General features: G+C 40.7%; 2 protein-coding genes across 3 annotated transcripts in view; both read right to left on the reverse strand.

The window, feature by feature from the left end:
• The window catches only part of bmpr1ba (bone morphogenetic protein receptor, type IBa), a 50,798-nt gene extending 48,127 nt beyond the window's left edge, over positions 1-2,671 (reverse strand). The window contains exon 1 of one of the 2 annotated variants that reach the window (XM_028413773.1): positions 2,601-2,671. The gene's annotated coding sequence lies outside the window, so the exon portion shown is untranslated. The remainder of the gene's footprint in view (positions 1-2,600) is intronic. The other variant, XM_028413772.1, reaches the window with a different exon arrangement.
• Positions 2,672-3,852: 1,181 nt separating this feature from the next.
• pdlim5a (PDZ and LIM domain 5a) overlaps positions 3,853-21,393 on the reverse strand; it is a 44,648-nt gene continuing 27,107 nt past the window's right edge. The window contains exons 6-13 of the mRNA XM_028414166.1: positions 20,160-20,332; positions 20,018-20,054; positions 11,271-11,353; positions 9,040-9,241; positions 7,162-7,342; positions 6,269-6,389; positions 5,539-5,654; positions 3,853-5,389 (exon numbers count right to left, since the gene is read on the reverse strand). Of these exons, the coding sequence (XP_028269967.1) occupies positions 5,300-5,389; positions 5,539-5,654; positions 6,269-6,389; positions 7,162-7,342; positions 9,040-9,241; positions 11,271-11,353; positions 20,018-20,054; positions 20,160-20,332 (1,003 nt within the window). The 3' untranslated portion in view covers positions 3,853-5,299. The remainder of the gene's footprint in view (positions 5,390-5,538; positions 5,655-6,268; positions 6,390-7,161; positions 7,343-9,039; positions 9,242-11,270; positions 11,354-20,017; positions 20,055-20,159; positions 20,333-21,393) is intronic.

Raw genomic sequence — 21,393 nt, forward strand, 5'->3', positions numbered from 1 at the left:
TTTGATGCCCATGTGAAAGGGTGAGGTCAAGCGGTGACACACGCCTTTTTGAATTCTGCATCGATGATTTGTTTGTTGTCTGTGTGGTTAACTACACGAGGCATTTAAGGCAAACTGGGCACAATATATTTATTTCAGCTATTTAAGTTTTTTTCAAAGCTAATAAATCATTCAGATTATCAGTAATAAAATGTAGGTAACGATACATCACATTGACACTGTAATTAAAAAGAGTAAGATCTCCCAGAAGAAGGCCTCAGGCTCAAGGTTCTTATCTGTTTTGACTGTTATCAACTCCATCTCCACGTTGGGGAAATTGGACATTAGAGAAGCCTGACACTGGCAAACTGTCCTCAGGTTCACATGAACAATCACTTTTATACTCATTACCCGGCTATCTGTTATTTAATGCATTTTTTAAAAAGGCCCGTTTACCTTCACAGAATAATCTGTAATGCGATTCAGATGCTTAAGGCTTTTACATTTTTCCTAAGTGAAGCTTCCATCTACAGTAAGATAAATGGGGGAGCATGAAAGGCGGCGGGATCTGGCGTGCAGCCCTCAGACAGTCATATGAAAAAAATGTTGACACATTTTTGAAAATCTTCTGACCTTATGACATCCTGGACTCGCCGCTCAGTTGAACAAATCAATTTTATGAGCTGCCATCACTGCTCATTGTTTAATCCTTCCATACAACAATCACATCCAGTGTCTCCTAAAAAAACTACGTTCAATACCTACATGTACAATTCATACACAGAGCAAAGTAAAAATGTGAGCGTTTCCATTTTTTTTCCCCTCATTTTGACCTTCACCTCATACCGGATCAATCACATGCCATAAGCACCTTATGACTACATTCTCTGTGAGTTTTTCCTCCATTATGCTGGACTCATCTTTTCTCCAGACAGGCACAAATTGAGTTTGTTTTTGGCAAATTTGCTATTCTTGGCGTGTAGATTAAGCTCCGGCAATGTGATCTAAATTTTCTAGCAGTCAGTACCAGACAGCTCACCTCACATCACGAGGTGTCTGAAGCTGTTAAGTGTCTAAATTGCTCCCTCTCTCTCTCTCTCACACACACACAGGCATATATATATATACATACACACACACAGACAAGAAGCGGAAAATGAAGGAAGCATTCTGTTTACAGCTGCTATGTGAAACTCAATTACACAGCCAATTGAGAATGTGGCTGTTTCTCAGATTTGTGTGACCTAAATAAGATTGCTGTTCCCAGTGAGGTCTTAACAACTGCAAACACTTACTAGATTGACAGACAAGGGAAAAACAGCCGCGCGCGTGCGCACACACACACACACACACACACACACACACACACACACACACACACACACACACACACACACACACACACACACATACATACATACATACACATGCACATCTGGACCTCTGCTTCTCTCATTCATATTTGAGAGTTTTCCTGCACGGTCCCCCCCTCATGTTACTGCCCCCAGACCCTTAAGATGAGGTGAGGTAAGATTTGGAGCCACAGCATTATGCCATCTGGATAGACATTCACACATGCTTGCTCATGCACACACACATACAGATATACTCTTGTCATAACCGGCACTGACAAACACCTGGACCTGGTTACTGGACTCAGAGGGAGAGTTGAATACTGTGTGTGCATGCCTGTGTGTATAAGTGGGGTGTATGGGGAATACTGGGCTGTGGGTTATTCGGTGCTGGAGGCTGTGTTGAGGTTCATTTTCTTTCTTTCTTTTTTTTTCCTGCTTTCTGAACCCTTGAAGAAGGGGCCCACTCTGTTAAAGGTGGGTCACTGCTACTACGATATGTACCAGTTTTAGCAAAACATACTACTGTGATTATGCTATTGTCATCCTGTCCGATGAAAACAGACGTCAACCAATTTCAAAATTTTATCCAGAGGAGGGTCGCTGGACAAGCCCGTCCCTGCAGGCATGACATTTTAAAGATGGGATCACTGTATCTATACTACAAGGTGAAATCATGGAAAAAGATAGATTAAAAACATGGACTGGTCATAGTGGAAACACACACACTCAAACCAGACTGCATCACATTGGCCAAAAGACAAAATACTTCAGTCTTCAGAGTATTGATGTCATTTCAGTTTCAAAATCATTGGTGTCCTCCAGTGGCCTGAGCTAATCAGCAAAAATGTAACACTCGATACATAATGCATCCCCATACAATGAGCATACATTATTGATCGTTCACAGAAAGTGAGTGGAGCTATTTTCCTGCTATACTGTCAGCCAGCGTGTCCTAGCTTACCTGACTTTTCTCTCCTGTCTTCTGACTGACAGACACACGCGAAGTGAGAATAGTTTAAAGTTAATCGCTTAAACATTACTTTCTTTTTTATGTTTATCATTTTGCGAGCTAAATCTCAAACAATCCACATTAAATGAGTCACGCGTGCAGCTGATTGTCAACGCCGAGCAAACACAAACACACACACACACACACACACGCTGCAGCGTCTGTCAGAACTTTCAAACATGACTGAAAGCGATTAAAAAGCAGCAAAATCGTAAAAACGCACAAACACATGGAGCGTTTCTTTAAGCTTTACTCACCGTGTGATGCTTTCTTATCTTGTTACAGAGGAAAGAGTTGCAGCACACGCTAAGCCTACTCCAGATGCGACTCTACTTCCAACCTGGAGTTGTAGCTTTTTCTTCCCCCCTCTCTCTCTCTCTCTCTCTCTCTCTCCTCTCTCTCTTCCTTCCTTCTACACACACACACACACACACCCATAGGGTCACACACCAGTCCCACACAAGACCTTCTCCTCTACAAGACACTCAGCGGTATGAAAGGTGATTAATGCCACAGGAGCAGGAGTGTAGCAGGAGAGAAGTGTTTGAGTGAAGCCCTGCACACACAGCTTTATATTCTTTGTCTCTTTTTCAGTTAATCAAGTAGAGAGGACCACGGGGTGTTGGCTCTCTGTTCTACAAAGGTGTGAATTAAAAAGAAAATGTGGAAAACAAACAAGACAAAACTAAAGAAAAGGGCATTTTTTCTTTTCCACACAAAAAATCACCCAGAATGCACTGGGCTTAATAGAGAGCAGCAGGTGTGACATACCTCAGGGGTTCCTTACACACCCTGGTTTGAAGGAAATGCATAAGAAATCATCAGTAAGGTGGCTCTTAGTGTATTTTGTGTGAGATTACAAACATAGGTGACAAAAATGAGATTTCTCCACCAGCTGGCCAGGATTACTCTTCAAGATCAGGAGTGAAGTTTGAAAATGTGGGAGGGGCTCAGAGTATGGTTAATAAGACGACCAGCATTTTAAACCAGGCACGGATTTGGTTAACTCAGAGAAGGCTGAGCCAGGATACACTGCAGGGACCCCCCTGGCTGGCATGGGGAGCCGCCCCCAGGAGGAAGTTGCTGGGGACAAGGAGATCTGGATGTCTCTGCTCCATCTGTTGCTACTTCGACACTGATGGGTGGATTGATGGAGAGTAATATGTGAAACTTTCGTGAGCTTGTGTTAACCAGAGGCCTTATATTAAAAATCAATTTAAAGAACGTATTGAGTGCTAAACTGTCACACTTTTCTGTGCTTAGGACTCATTCGTGCACCAATCCATGACATACAAGCAACAAGATCTGAAGTAATGTGAGGTGATGTCATACCTGTTTGTGTATGTGAGGTTGTTCTTATCCTTCATCCTGACCATCTACTATATCATTCCAGCAGAGCCTTTGTTTCATACATTTCACACTGCTCATGTCATCTTCTACACAACTATGTGACTTCTGAAGAAATAATACAGGAAGTTTAGAATGGTAATATAGATAGTAAACACAGGATGTTTTTCCTGCACATCATTTATTAAACAGGTCAGACCGATATTAATAGTTCCAACTGCAATTTTATACAGTGAACATTCTATGATATGTTTGTGTATCACTGTACATATATTCACGTATATTCATCCCCAAAACAGACCAAATATACCATGCACAGATAATGAAAAGTAAGCTATCACCAAATTAACAAGGACGCAAGCCTTTAAAAAAAACATTAACCTCAATCTATTTCCTTAAAAACATAAGACCCAAATAGATACATACATATATCTTCCTGTCTCTAAACAAAATAAAATATACAGTTCACTAACTGTACTTAATTGCAGGCCAGAAAAATGAACAGCATACAGAGGACTGAACCAAACAGATGTTTTTGTTTGTTTGTTTAAAGCCGGTAAAATAAATAAAATCTAAAATGAAACTATATGGCACTTATGTCATAAAACATATTTCTAACAATGCAATGCAGGTGACGAGTTGTCAGTCCACACAACAAGCAGAAATACATAAATATACAAAGACATCTTGTTTGTAATTATAGACATATATTATCAATGGCAAATTCTCTCCTTAATGAAACCCAAAGTGTTTTTTTTTCCAAGTGCCGCATTGTTAAAATTTCAAAATAGTAAAAATAAATGGCCTTTTTTTTGAAAAGCTGCTACATTTCTGTAAATGTAACCAGTTTCACTCAACAAATGGAAAATAAAATAATACAATTTCCCTTAAATTATAAATTTATAAAGAATTATTCTAATGGAATGAAGCAGCTTAAATCATCGCCTCATTCATTCAGCCCGCCTGCAGCTAATACAGGCACATTCTGCATGTTTTAATGCATATCTGAAACTCTTATAGCTGTAATTGTGTTAGCTGTGTATGGACAGCAAAGACAACAACAACAACAAAAAAAAAACAAAGTCTGAACTTAAACTTAATTATATCTGTATCTTGAACCCTCGATAGCTGTTGGTCAGATTATTAAAGCTCTAACATGTTTATGTTTGCTTTGAATATTTGCTTGTATCCTTTCATTGCATTTTTTTGTATTGTAGCAGGTTGGACCATAAAATATGATCATCTGAATCTCAATAATTCAAGATTGAAATAAAGGAATAAAAACAGACCTATGTATGTATGAATGTAGAAAGCTGGTGTAGTGTACAGGTGATTGATCACCATAGGACAGTAATACTGCGCTGCAACCAGATGCATGAGCACAAAAGAAGCCCATTCAAACTGTTAATATACTTTCTCTTGGTCAAAACTGAAAAGAAATCATGACTTCCTGCAAAAATGATTGCTTCTTCCGGGTAGGAGGAGTCAGCACTATGCAGGAATGAGTATCGGTTGAGGTGTCACATGAACTATCTATTAATTCAGTAAGAGCACTTCCCAAGAGAGAACAGAACATATATCGCCAGAGAAGTGTGAGAGCAGTCCAGGTTCATATCTTCAGTGTGTGAGCGTGTTTCTTGCACAGAGGTTTGTCCTTCTTGGAGAAGAAGGTCTGGCCTTCCAGACTGGTGCAGCACACCTGGGAAAAGCCCAATACACAAACGTCATGAGTTTATGTAACAAAAGTTCAGTATCTTATTGGAAAACATGATATAAAATAGCACATCCTGTGGAGAGGCCGTATAAGGACCAACTTCACTGTGTTCTGTGTCTTTAACCTTCACTTACAGCACAAACAAAGCAGGTATCATGCCAGGTGTAACCAAGGGCTTCCAGGAATTTGTCTCCAGCCTCGACAGGGAACTCACAGCCGTGGCAGCCAGTCCCAAACAAACTGTAAAAGTCTTTTTTAAGACAAAGAAAGGTGGCATACGTTAAACAAACTAACACTGGTTTATAGTCATGAGGGTAAGACCAGCTCAATCTCAGGGCAAAGAATACCTCAGACAATTTCACTGATGATACTGCTCTGACTTTCAGGGTTACTTGTGTCTTTCCCTTCATAGATTGCTGGGCGTTTTTTTGTCCCAGCCTCCTTCACCAGTACTTTCAGAATCCAGTCAGCATATTGTACAGTCATTCAGTAACCACACAACACCCACACTTGCAGCCTTAAGCACTTTATAGTGGGTTCATAATTCTGCAGGTAGTAGGAAAGTGTGTCCCACGTCAGAAAACGCTGACATGCACATCCAACCTACACGTGCCCTAAAGCCGCCTTCAAACCGGACTACAGCACAGTCAACTCTCTGGGGTGGTTGGCAGTAATGCATGCAATGTAGACACTGGTTTGAGGGCGTAATTAAGGAGTGAAAAGTATAATGAATAAATCCATCTATTACCTATGATCAGTCTATAAATGGGGTGGTCAGCAATGTGTACACATTCACACTGCCTCACCCTTCCTGGTATATGAGGTCAATCAAGTTCTTCACAAACACCACGCATCCTAACTCACCTTGTTCACAGTATGGTTCTCCATCCTCCAGGTGGAAGGTGTTGTTTCTGATTGGCTGCTGACAGGAAGCGCACAAAAAGCAGTACACATGCCACGTCTGTTTGAGGGCATTTATCACTTCCTATGTGCAGAAGCAAACAATGTGGTTAGTTTGAAGCACTGAAGAGAAGTGGAGAGGATACTGTGGCTTTTGAAGTGACGTGCTCTTAAGTATTTTCAATGCTCATGTCTTTTCTACAGCCTGTTTTTTGTCCTCATGTCCCACTTATATATTACTCTTTTTGTTGGGCCGCCACATGACCCAGCTTAAAATAGATATACTGACTTCTTTCCCACCCTTAAAACTGTGAGAACAGAGAACAAGACAGGACAGGGAATCAATGGAAAGTTGGTGGGCTGGGGTAAAAATGAAGGATTAGGAGAGAGGGAGTGAGAAAACAGGTTAATAAGAAGCTGTAAGCTGGTTGAAGATGTGTGAGAAATGGAAGGTTGAAAGGGATTGAGGCTAAAGAGGTTAGAACACGTGAGGGATGAATGTCAGAGCCGATATAAGAGCAGAGATTTCAGCTTCCTGACACTCAGGGTTCAAGCTACACCTGCAGCCTCCAGGCCTCTAAGCCTAATTCTCCTAACACCCGAACACACACTGCATTCCTGAGTTTCAGTGGTGGCCACCAAAGATTTTCCTCTACAACACTGCACTGGCTGGCTGCGTAGCTTGTTCTACATCTTTGAGTTTGGTGGCACCATTTAATGACCCTAATCACAATGAAACAAATTACATTCATTTAAAATACATGAAGTGATTGTTATTAACTTCGAATATTGTGATAAACGGCTAAATGAGGCCTTCACTTACTGCTCCTGCTTAGTTTTCATCCACACCAACTCACCCCCAGTATCTTGGCCTGGCAGCGGCTGCATGTTGGAGCGAAGAACTCTTCGTAGCAGTGCTCACAGTAGACAGATCCCTGTTCTTCCACAAAGCCTATATCTGCCAGGGATGTGCGGCAGTGGACACAGTTAAATTCCTCCTTGTGCCAGGATTTTCCCATTGCTACCAAAAATGGCCCTCTTGGGAAAAAAAAGCACAGACAAGAGGAAAAGACACCGGTAAATATGATAATGAGATAGCATTATAAAAACATGGATATGTACCACATTCCTGATTAGGTCATTGTTTGCCTCCAAATACCCACTAGAGGGCAAAAATGACAGACAACAAATAACCTCTGAATACATTATGACTGCATGAGTTATGAGAGTCAGGTACAGTAAAATATGATCTTATATGAATGAGTCACCTTCATTACATTAAATTATGCTGAGACAACTCTTTAGCATTAAGCTGCCATGTCACCAGTGCTTATCAGCTAATATATAGATGACAGATTTTTTTGTTAGCATCAGTCTCGGTATTCTATTCAAGTCACCATCAGCTGCACATTTGCTTCCACTCAGACAGCACTTTGCTCCTGTCCACTTTGACGATTAGATAAAGTAGAAAACAACAGACTTATTAACTCCAAACAATAGCTGTGCTTATCTGAGCCTGCTCTGATAGTAGCCCCAAGCTGGCAGCCATTAGCATGTGAGCAACCTTATCCTTAGTGATAATGTTAGGTGACACAATCTGGAAGATAACACTCAGGTCAGGGCAGGGAGGCAGCTCCTGGACAGGATGAGATGAGACAAAGTAGGGAGAGAGTCCATGGTGATGTGTAAGATTTCATACAGTTTTCATAGTTTTAAGATAACTGTGTCAGCCATCCTCCATTAATCAGACTTAATGCTATTATAAGAGCTACCTTCTAAGCAGACAGTAAAAAAAACAGGAAGCAGTATCATCATCTTATGTGTTTGCATTCATCTATGTGTGCAACACCAATCTAAGGGATGATCAACAGCAGGTGCAACTTAACTCCCCCAAACCTTATCTACAGTGCAGTCAGATCGACAGCTTAGACTTGTTCTATAGTTTCATACACAGATGCTTTACTCGGGTTAATTATTTTAAGTGTCTAACTGTGGGCACTGAATAATTAAGCTGGAGATTATCCTGATGTGTGTGCAGCCACATTGATGAGATCACCTCCACCACCATTTTGAGTATCACTGTGGACATGACATAATGGAACTCTATGTAAATGGACATGACAGGCTCCTTTATTCATAATAGCAGAGATCATGGACTCTTCATATACTTCAATCTCACCAACAGTCATATACCTGTTTAATTCTCTGTTAATCTTAAATTTCTGGGTCCTTTTTCAACATACATTGATAGGTGCACATTTCTTATTCGTGTACCAAAGTGCATAAATACATTTTTCATAATGGTGACTGAAAGACTTTTTTTACACTTACAGTAAATTGATTACAATTAGTGCTCATGGTGTTAATTTCACTATTTTGCAGTGGACCACTGATGGCCAGATGTGCTTCCTGTTGGGATTTGTTTTAGCTAAAAAAAGAAGCTGGATTAAAAGTTTCTATCCACTAGCTTTTGGAAGTCATGGTACCTCCCTCAGCTGGCATTCCTTTGCAGATGCTGCATGCCAGTGTTTTCAAGGGGTGTGCGCACTTCTGGGATCTTCTGGCTTTATAGCTTGGAAACTTGGCCTTTATAGGAGCAAGGACGCGGCAACTGAGGTAACAGTATGAGATTCCCACGTAAGTCCCAAAACCTCTCGGGACTAGAGTAGTATAAGTGTACACTCTAGCCATGCAGGACCAATGCGTTCTGTGTGAATGTCTGATGTGTCTCTCACCTGATGACCATGTTACAGTGGGCACACATTGGCGTACGGGTCCCAGCAGGGAAATGTTCTGCCATCTGGACCAGGGTGTCCTCATCTTTAGGATGGGGCTGAGGAGCAGGTCGGGTTGGGACAGGACCTTTTGGTACACCTGTACTGCCGTTACCTCTCATACCGAAGGATGGAGTGATCAAACCAGTCCGCAGGCTGTGACCTGGAAGAGGCAGACAAAAAGGAAACAAAAAACAGAAGAAAAAGGAATTTATTGTGTGTAAATGTGTGCGTCAGTGTTTTCCTTCAGGTTTGCTTGACCTCTGCCCTTCTTGGCTATACACCCAGCAGGTGTCTTGGTGGTGCGTGCAGCTGGCTGACTACTGTTGTCACAGCCATGGATTCACCACATCAATCTTCAGCAGCACACAGAATATTTCAACTTTCAACACATTCCTATGGTGGATGTGCATGCATGCATACACACGACCAAACACACATAGACCACCTAGATGTTCCTTTCGCTAAAACCCAGACACCTGGCTAAACACGTAACTTGGCCTTTAATCTGCCCAGTGCAGATGGAAAGATGGTGTTTTTCTATGTGTGTTCCCGGTGAGCAAACGGCTACTTTTGGAGTTTGGCTTTGCCATTACATGTCAGTGTGTCTGCTGGGCAATGGACAGGACTGGGTTTAATTAATGTTTGTGCTATAGGGCTTGGGTTGAAATGTATGTTTGACAGTTCTAGATTTTAGCTGCAATAAAGCATCTGCAACCATGTTCTGACAGTAATTTGTTACATGTTACAGGGAAAATAAGCTTGACGTTTCTGCCTATAAGAAAACTTCCATTAATCACGCAAGCATGCATTTCATGAGGTTGGATGTTAAGGGTGATAGTCAGTGATGCAGGTGACTTAACTTGCGTGTTTTAAATCTTAACAGTGACATTATTGTTTTGCACTGAGCAATAGCAACAAGCCAGGCCTGGTTTCTTTGCAGCAGCAGCTTGAGATTCAAAAATGGGCCTGTGGCCCACTGCTGCTGGGATGCTATACGGCCGGCAGTATATTTTCATGAGCCTTCGTCCCCGGGTAAGTGACTACATTTACGATTTATATTGAGTGGCAGTTACATCAAGATGCGAAGTGGAAAAGCGGACTTGTGTTTACAGAGTGGATGAGGTAGAAACAGACCCTAGTTACAGTTGTATGTATGTTCAAAGACACAAATGAAGTGACTATGTATTGAACACAATAATGCAAAGGGAAATCCTCTCTACGCATGGGCTGAGCACTGACAGAGTATGGTTGTTATACTGCAGTTCTGTGCCTCCCCTTAAAACTTTATTTCTGACTCCCAACAGGTCCCGTCGATAAATATTATCTTTCTGACAGAGTAGAACTGCTGCACGTGTGACTAAGCGAGGCGCCACAGGCAGAGCTGAGCCTTCTCGCCTGCTTAATGGCCTTCCACAGAGGAAAAACATGAGAAAAGGAAAAGAAAGTCTGCAATGACCTATTTCACAACATATGTCATGCTTCAACCATGGAAAATAAGCCTCTTTCCCCCTGCTAACTGGCTGTAACAACATTCAATCCAATAGTCGTAAATCAGTTTCACACTATTTTAGGATAGGGAACCAAAAAAAAAAAATGTGTGAGGAGAAATAACACTTTTTAACTGTTAGAGGGGGGTCTATTAATCAATCAGACTGCTCACTTAAAAGAAGATTTAGCTCTATTCCTAAATGAGTCTTTATTTTTAGGATTCTATTTGTGGGCAGGCGCCTTTTTTTGGGGGATGCATGCATTCCCCGTGACTTATGCTAAATAAACAGCTCAGGCAGCTTAGTCTGATTATACTCTGTTAATTTAGTGAAAAAAAAATACCACAAAACTCCTACAGTAAAAAACACACTCACACACAGCCATATAGATATACTTTTGTTAGATTTGGCAGCATATTAAATAAACTGTTCCAAAAATTTCATGCAGCCTTGGCAAAATATGCATTTTAGTGACTGAAACCCATGCCTTATATACACTTTTAATATGTGTTCACAGTCAGTTAACAAGGAGGCATGCCAATTGTGCCTTAGTCTGAGGTCCGTAAATCACAATTTATACGTGGTATAAAAATTACAGCTGGCAATTATTATAGTAACCAGTGCTGATTGTGAATTATGTGATTAAATGAAAACATCTTGATATATTTTGCTATTATAAGGTAACACCAGTACAGAGCTTACCCTGGTTCGAAGCAGATCCTTTGACCATCGTTTTGACAACTGCAGACTCGTGACTATTGAGTTCGGGTTCCTCACACTCCTCGCTGCACAAAGATAAACATAATCAATATTTAATTTGTTATATATGTATATATTCACATGATTCAAACTTTTTTATATACATTTTATACATGCATTGCCATAAAATTGTTCCTATTTGTATCCCGCTCAGTCAGAGTGATGGCTTATACAAACAATACTGTGGCTGTACTGCATTATATGCACTTTATTTATGGTCTTATTATCTTTAACTTTATAGCAGTTTGTAGCCTAATAAATCCCTAAAGAATAACAGTTAAAAAAAGAACACTACCACACTCAATTTCAAGTTCCTGTCAAAATACTGTATGACAGACTCCAGACCACCTACCTGCTGACAGAACAGAGAGCATACAGCACCAACCAAAACACAGAACGCTGCTACAGCCAAAACACTACAGTACTCAACTTCATGGTGCACTTCCTCCTTGCGAGTACAGTACCCACAAAAAAAATGTTGCTTATGTGCCACATTCATGGCAGCAGTGAGTCCAGGCCACAGGCCCGATGATGGATAAAAGACGAAGAGGTTTCCACAGCGCTAATAATACAGCACACCTAACATGAGGCCGGAATATTAGTATAAATGACTGAGGTGGGAGCAAGTGACTTCAGCCGAGTGATACATGTGATGGACTGTGGGAAGATGCCAGACTGCTAACGATGCAGGAGAGTCTGTTCTGCAGGTGAACACCATAGCCTCCTTTATGTTTTCAAACATGCCCTTAATACACCGAGTATATTTTTGAACACTCCATTGAGGTCATGGAGATAAACAGATCGGGTCTCCATAGCAAGGTTTGCAGTCAATCCTCATGAGGTTGCAATAATAAAATTAAATTCCCCATTTGGGTCAAAGGATAAACAATTGTAGTAAAATTTAGTGGCGATCACGTCAAATGATGCCAGAAAACTAATTCAAATGACGAAATAGAGAAACTGACTACATGGAACCATTTCTAAGCTCCTTAAAGATACAACTGAGCTGAGCACAGAGCTGTAGGTTCTCACATCGCTACAGAAGAGTTTTATCTCAAGAATTATGTAAATACATAATAACAGACGTTCATCCAAGGTAACAGAAGCCGAGATGTAGGGCGACATGTTTTCTGAGGTCAGCATATTCCTTCTGAGGGTCACACAGTCTCTCTTTGGTCAGAATGTTTTCTTGTAAGGACAAATACTCCCTGATGAAGCAGATTTTTCTACTTACTTTTTTTTCCAAAAAAACTATGAACTTATTTTTGCTTTGCTCCTGCCTTACACTCTTTGTCCTGCTATCATAGCGGAAAAGAGCCAAATCACTCTCGCCTTCCTTCAGATTTGGCTGCAAAGCCTCAACCTCTCCTAATCCCTTTCAAGATGAACCAAAAGAATAATGTCTCTATAACATGAAGTGTGTGTGCAAGTGTGTGAGGGCCAGCTGAGTAGCATGGGTGGGCCAACAATCTCTCCCCAGACATATTACAAGCGTAAAGCATGGCTATAGTTGATGCCAGCAGTTGGATCACTGCCGTCCTCCCCTTGTGCCTGGCTGTAAGGGGACTCATGTGAGACAAGTGTTATGGCAACTGCAGTCATAGTTACATTGAGTTGTGCCTCTGTGTTTTGATATGTGAGAGAAAGAAAGAAAGAGAGAGACAGAGTGACAGATATGAATAGAGAGGCAAACACACACGTTTAATAAACTGAATGTGTATAACAGAGCACAGGACATTAAAGATCCCCACACCATTGGGAGAAGGGGTTTAGCTAGAGAGAGGAGAGGTGAGGTGAAGAAGAAGAAGAGTGTTACCTAAAGACATAGACAGCATTGACAGGAGAAGACATGAGCAGGTCCCCTTCTTCTGTAAGAGACTGATGCCAAGACACCCTTAGGTGTGAAAAGAAAATATGACAAAGACAAGGAGAATGAACAAGGTTTAGAAATGAACGCCCTCAAAGTGACAGTGACAGTAGTTAGACAGTGAAAAACTGCACTCCTAGTCAAATTTACACTCTCAATACAAAGGGTTAAAAGAGATGTCTGATTAATATACACACCGGTAAACACACACACTGCAGTGCAATGACAAAGATGGTGATAAATGCACCCAGTGGGCCGTTGTGTTAGCATTGATTTCAGCTAATCAGCCTATAGCCAGTACAGTTCTGATCTACTCCCTGTAGGAAAGAGACTGTCGGGCTGCAGAGCATCTCTCTTCATTCTGATTACCAGCTTATCGTTTTGTATATCATGTTTGGCAGCAGGGACATGGTTGGTGGACATGGTTCATACAAACTACCGTACCTGTTTATGCTGAAAAAAAAATTAATTTCGTTCTACAGGGAAGCTTCTTTGTTCATGTTCTGTCTCATTTCCAATTGTGAATATTGCTGTTGCTCCCTATTTGAGTATAATGAGTATAAAGTCTGACAGTTCTGTACAGATAAAAACTGAAACAAGCCTCAGCAGGCATTGTCTCATCAAGCAGAACGGTCCTGAAAAGAACAGGAAAGACTTCATCCTCATTACACTATTAGGCTATTAAAATCTGTTAGATTAAAGACCACACTGCCATCTATCTACATTATCCTGCCAACAAGCTAACATCATTCATTCACATTAGCAAAGCTAATTGGCTAACAACAGGTGACAAATAGAGCAGGAAATACGATGCTCCCCGGTCCTTCATTCATTAGAACCAATTACAGCGCAGCTCGTTAATATTCTCCACCAATCAGGCCAATTACATGTGAGCGTGATTATATTCTGCTAGACTGTGATTAGTTTTTATGGAGAGCTCTGCTGGTACTTTCTGATTCAATAGTGGCCAGTTAGAGTGCTGACCATCTGGACACACTGGGTCACATATGATCTTTGTCAACTCTGTGGTATAATTAAAAAGAGATTGGAGGAAAGAGAGGGAGGAATACATTGCTTTTTATTTCCTCTGTCTCCTGGTTTGTAATTTACACACATTTATTTACTGTGTTAGTAGCAGCCAGTGGTCTTTCTCTGTATTCAGCACAGCATGCTGCCTAATAATGACTCCTCTTGTTGGCTGGAATTGAGTGATAATGAGGGAAAATAGAGAACATTTCAGTCCCCCAAGTGTTTACACATGTAAAGTAACCCCTTGTGTACTGTAGCTCTAACAATAACGTGCATTATGCATTTCATAAATGTGTTGGTTTGGTTTGAACATTGAACAAATGGTCCATTAACATAGCTGACTGCTGTCCAGCAGCTCTCTCCACCACACAACAGATGGTCTATAATTTAACACTGTGATACTCTCTGGATCGGATTCAGTCGTCACACTCTATACCATCCATGCACGTGCGTTCACACTCATCACGCACTGACAAAGACGTCCATCCGTGCAGACACGCACACAAACTCCCTCACATGCACACACACCCACTGTTCATACTTGAAGCTTACAGTTGTGTCCACTAACCAATGACTGATCTCTGTGAGATGCTGCCAAGTTGTTTCACAGTGACCACAGAATGCCATAGTTGGTATGAACCGTCACCACAGAGACATATGGACCCTGTCTTTTTGTGCTGGCATGGATTAAATAAACACCACTATGAATGGAATAGTTTGAAACTTTTTTTTATTTTAGAAAATGTCGAATAAAATGTTTATTATACTACTGTAGTAAGTTAGTAAATCCATGCAGGCAGTTAAAAGTGACTTTGTTTTTTTATTTTTAATATAAACTGATAAAAGAAATGGATGTAACCATATTCTGCCTTTTATATCTAATTGCTGACAAATTAAAAATGCCAGTTCATTATACCATGGCACTGGCTACACTTTTGAAGTCAAGTCTGACTTACTGTCAGTCATATCAAACTTATAAAGACTGTGCAGAAAGATGCATTTTTTGTTTGATGTTATTTCAGATCTAGATTGTACATCCACTTCTTTTATACTTTTTATTTTATCAATAAGTTGATGTGAGCTATGCATCACTAGCTATTTAAGGGAGCCACTACATGCTACTTAGGTATAGAAGAATGAGTATGGTGTAATAAATCTCTACTGTTTCCAGCTTAAAATGATCAAAACAATTTTTAGACATGCTTGTTTTCTGGGTCTGCTCTGTCTACCTCTTGTTCTTTGGCAGGTGCAGCTCACTGACACTATGCTGCTTCTTCCTCTTCTTTAAGAGTTGCAGTGGAGCTTCAGTAATGGGAGTGATGAACAAGGCATCCAACAAAGACTGAGACACTGCCTGCTCATGTGAATTGGTGGGATAGGTTGGTCTGAGCAGGTCAGGAGACATCAGGGAAGAGAGAATATACACTGTAAAACACTGTAAATGATTTCTACAGTATTGTATTTTACAGTATTTTGACCTGGGTTTCTCTACTACACTGTATGGAGGATCTGACAAAGCTGACATTTTAGTTTTTAACTGAGCCAACGTCGAACAAATTTGGGAACCTGGCTGTTCATGATCCAGGTTTAAAGATTATGATGGAACTAAGATGCCAATCTAAGACATTATATTAAGAATACAAGAAAAAAGTTAGATTACTACTCAATAGGAAATAGCTTAATTTCAGAGTGAACACACAAAAAGACGGACTGTATTGGCACACGCCATTTACCTTGCACAAGTCGGGGTACTGCACACAGTGTCTGTGTGTCGTGAAGGCTCTCTGGGGGCGCTCGGGGTGAGGGGAGGGGGGCAGGGGGCCGCTCTGGGCAAGAAATCTAGAGGACTTGACAGGAGCGCTCGGCTATTTACAAATACACACAGTGAGAGTGAGGAGATTTGTTGCTCCTGCAACAGTTTAAGCAGAAATTATTTTACCTGACTGCTTTAGAGGAGAGCACATGATGATGTGATGATGACTTATTAGAGAGATGACTATTGAGCTGAACTGTGGAACTGGGACAGACAGAAAACAGACGGATTGGAAAAATACTTGAAACAAATGTTAACTTAATGGAGAGGTATATATCAGAGGTGCTGCACCTGTGTTGAGGAGTTTGTGTTATGTTTGGACCCTCTGTTGCAGAGTTATGTAGTTCCATCCCTGTCACACGTTTAATAGATTCATTTTCTGAGTTGGTGCTGCCCTCTTGTGGTGTCAAAGGGAAACTGCCAGATCAGGGCAAAATACATAATTACACAGAAAACAAGTAATAATTACAGATTCTTTTTGACTTTGTTCCATGCTTTGAGGAAAATATTCTAAACTTAGTGTACCTTCCAGCTGTGAGCAGCTGAAAACCTGGTGGAGCAACACCATCTGAAACGGCTGGTCTATGAGCAGAGACCCCTGGTGGCTGGTTCTGAATCGGTAAAGAACTACCACATGAGGAGTATACTCCTATTGTTTGAGAAGGCAAAAGACTACAAAAAGACAAACAGGATGCTGGAACGTGGGCACCAACAGAACCCTGCCCCAGAAAATAAGGGGGCAGGTTGGCTGGCAGAAACACTGCATCATGAGATGCTGGTGGTTGGTTTAAGGCTGTGCCATTGTATGCTAAAGGTAACAGCATTTGAGCTAAAGGATAGTCTGTATTACACACTGGGTGACTGAAGGTGTTGGAATATGGCATGGGAAAGGCAACTAGGCGCAACTGTGTTGTTGATAAGTCATTATTCTGTGGAGCTGAGTTGAAGACGCTGTCAGGATGAGAAATAAGGTTTGTATTCTTCTCTAGCCAGTGCTCATTGGCAGATGGGTCAGCTACTTGTGGCTGTAGTTGGACAGTGGCAGCAGATGTGGCCTTTGCATCCATCAGGACACTTGTGAGAGAAACACCTACTTGGTCAGAAGATTGGTGGGCAGGGGATCTGTCACTGTCAAATAACAGAGCAGAGCAAAATGTTATTGGGTTTAAACTAAAGTTTTAGTTTGTTTTAATGGAGATGAGTGTGGAAAAAATGTGAAATCAGTACCAAAACGTGTCTATAACAAATCAAAATGTTCTTTTTTTTTACACAACAAGGTATCTGTTAGTCCTGTGGTGAAATAAGAGACATTTCTATGAAGTGTTCTACATAAAATTCAAAGTGAAGCGTTAATAAAGTGCCAAAGGTTTGAAGGATGCTTTATACCTGACCTCCCCACTGTTTATCTCAGATTCAGTGAGGCAGCTAGAATAAGAGAGTAAAGGAAGTATGGGAGAAAGAAAGGGACACCAGAAACAGGCAGGAAGGGAAACAAGAAAAAGCTTTATCAGTTTATTGGCTACGATATATATATATACTTTTAAACCTAAAACAAACCAAACTAATTCAAACTACAGCTGCTTCCAGAATGCTGGTTATAATCTACAATGAGGAAAGCACAATCTGCAGTAAGTAAACATACTGTAGGGATTAAATTAATGTAAAGGCACTGTAGGAATATTTTACAAAGCAAAAGCATCAGAGTATCATTTACACACTTTTCACACCATCGATCCTGCTCACTGAAAAGATCCTTCTGTACTTGCGTAAACCTTATTGCATCAGTCTCAGATTAGTTCATACATGAATGCTGTACATACATGAATGAAAAGTTGAACTCTTTTTCAACTTCTGAGGTGCAGAACAGTTCAAAAGGAGATGTAAACAAACCATTAACACTTCCAAAAGTGTCTCCCATAACATACAGTGATAGAACGGTCGCGCTGACATACAGGAACATACCAGGTACTCACTCCAAACCACACCCCTTCCCCAAGTATGTCTCCTGTGCATTATTGTGGTACCAGCAGCAACAACAGTGTAGTGCATACTGTAATGGAGTACTTTGTTTATATGTTTTTCCCTCATTAGCTGAGGTGCAGACTTCCATGTTAAATAATTAAATGTAAACTGAATAATTCACACCTTTCAGTGGGATACCTCATGCTTTTCTCTCTCTCACTACCATGGAAACAGGTGCTGTGTATTGTCTCTATCCAATAATTTACCCAATGTAGCACTGATGCACAAACAATAAATAAAATCTTTTAAAACATAATAATTAGAGAAGTGTGGATTGACAGCTGTATATCAGGCTGAACATGTAAACACTACAGGATTTCACACTTTTTATTATAGCTCAGGCGCTTTTTGATTGTCACAATGTATTCAAGTACTGTACTTAAGTACAATTTTGAGGCAATTTACTTAAGTATTTTCATTTTTTGCAGCTTTCTTCCACTATTTCTGACAGGTTTGGTTACTTTCAGGTCTTTCAGGTTCTCTTCTATTGATCATCTTGTTGTTCTATTATTATTAGTATACTGTAGTCATGTGTAATAATGTATAAACCACTACATTTACTGACTTGGGTTTTCTATAGCAAGATGGTTTTTGTAATGAAGTGTCTTTGCATAATGGTACAGGTAATTTTACTTAACCTTAAGAATCTGAGACTTCTCCCACCACCGCTCTCACCTTAATACTGATGGAAATTGAATGTCACACGAGGACCCTTCTACTGTAATATATATATTCTACTATAATATTTTCTGCATATTTTCTTTGGCTTTCAGATTGCTGATGTGACTAAAACAAATGTATTTCAAATGTATTTCAATTAACACACTGACAGATAATCTATGTATCTATACCTTTAGGGTTGGAATCAGTGGGCCAAGCACAAAAGCAAAGCAATGCAAACAGTAAAGGACAAGCCCACTAACACACACGGACACACACACACACAGTGACACTGTCTCTCACTTCTCCCATCATTCCAAAAGCTTTTAACCCTCTAACAGTTCAACACCCCTTACACATAGTTGTACCGACACAAACACACAGACACAGGCACACAGTCTACTGGACATTGAGGGTGCGAGCAGACACTCCGTGGTGCCAGTCCCTCAGTTCGTTGTACTTGGGGCCAATCACCAACCGAGTGGTGGTCTTGTTCACTCTGCCATCCACCACACAAGAGAAAGAAGAGAGACAAAAAGAAGAGGAGACCAGGAGAGACACAAAAGGAGGATTTAGGAAAAGTAGAATATTTGCTCTACAATCTGCAATGAGATAAGCCATGCCACATGGGAAGCGATGATGCTGAAAGAACTGTTCATACAGAACAACACAGGAGAGCAATGGAGATGAATCCATATGTAGAAGGTCAAGAAACTCACACAACACTAACCTCTGGTGAGAAATACAACCCATCATGGTCAGTACAGACTGAACGTTATGAATTAATTGTGAAGCCACACATCAGGTCTGCATGTTACAGACACAAAGTGATCACTGGTACTTTCACAAACCACAGCGAGCAAATGGATCACATCACACAGGAATAAGACCGCACTTCAGCCACACAGCATGCTGCACAGCAGGGCTGTCACATCCAGAGACAACAAGGAAGACACAAAAATCTCCAAAGAGACACTCTCAGCAGCTCACAGGTTTAAAATCAATGTTGAATCTCAGAGTTTGTGAGTGTTGAGAGGTGACAAACTTCACAGTACACACGGTTCTGGGTTTTGACATAATGGATCAAATGTGACCCTTTTCTTTGCTGTCTAGACAGGAAGCACCCACACAGCACAAAGATTTCAGGTCAGATTTTCTCCAGAATTGTAGTTTTTATGTTAAAGATGTCTGACTGAGCGGGTTAAATAAAGTGGTATCTGGAATTTGTATAGTTCACTCCATTCAACCATTAATAATAACAACAGACAACATGAGAGCATTTCATTGCCGTGCACTTACTTTGTCTTCTTGGCTGTGTCAGCTTCTTCATTTGCAGCTGGAGGAGGGAGGAAAAAAACATCAATGAGCATGTTCATAAACAAATACCATAATAATGAGTGCAGACAAACAATCACAGTGTGTACATTGGTCAGTGACTTACCACTCTCAGTGCCGGTGATCTGAGCCAGAATCTTAAAGGATCTGGACTGGGTGGTGCCTGTCCGTGGGCGCCAGTCCTCCGTGTCCTCCGTGATGCGCTTTCTGCTGGCATCAGCAAAAGGAGGCACATGGTAGAAATGGATGTCTGTATCCACGACGTGTTTCCTGGGGACTCTGAGGAAGGACAGGGAAGAAAGTCACAGGTAGCATCACAAACGTATACCTTTAAACTTACATATGTCCTTACATAATCAATCTAAGTGACAGAGATGAAGACTGCCCACCAAAGTGTGTGTGTGTGTTTATAATAATTAGTACCAATGTATTGACATTATATAACACACAATGATTCAGTTAGAGGAATTACATGGTTTGACAATGCAACACACTGTAAAAAGTACGTGAGGGAAAGATCACACCACACTGTTAAATGTACTGGGTGTGTCACCCTGAAGCAGTGATACCTTGGTGGCTGAGGTTTTCTTGAAAATCAGAGGGGAGGAAAATACAAATAGACACTATAAAGGCAGCAAAATGTAAAATGGCAAAATTAAAGAAAACGGCCACTCAGTCAGAGACTATAGTGAAAAGACTTACTTCAAAATATTTTGAGGTCCACTAAAGAGGAGGTAAAGGAAGAAGAAGACAGAGACAGAAATATGCACATAAATTCAATTGTGAGGTTTGAAATTAAGAGAAGGAAACAAATGGAGGAATGCATGCACAACAAAAAAAGCAAAAAAATCAATAAAGCAGTTATAGTTTCATCCACATGGGGGTGCTGTTCAGCTTTCTAAATTCTATCCAGGTAGAGTCATTCATCTTTTTTCCATAGTTCATTTTTTTCAGGAATGAGAGAAACACTATTTTTTTATAAGAGTGATAAATAATTACATTTACAGCATGGACAGTGAATATGTGCACAGTTTCCCGTAGCAACCCTTAGCAATACTCCCTTAGAGTATTGACAGGCTTGTTACTAATTAGCTGACAATAAATCACACACACACACAGAAGCATTGAAGGTTTTTCAGGCACTGCTGTCAATAAATCACCTATATATACACACACCCACTGACACACTCAGCTCGAACGTTGATTTATGACAGTCTCTCAACACATTCTTGTTATAGCAGCTGCTATGTGGATGTGGCTGTATGTGAGTCTGGTCACACACTTACACTTACACTGGAGGCATTTGACAGTATATTCTGTGTGTGTGGGTGTGTCAATGT

The sequence above is a fragment of the Parambassis ranga genome, chromosome 9, assembly GCF_900634625.1.
Source record: "Parambassis ranga chromosome 9, fParRan2.1, whole genome shotgun sequence".
NCBI lineage: Eukaryota > Metazoa > Chordata > Actinopteri > Ambassidae > Parambassis > Parambassis ranga.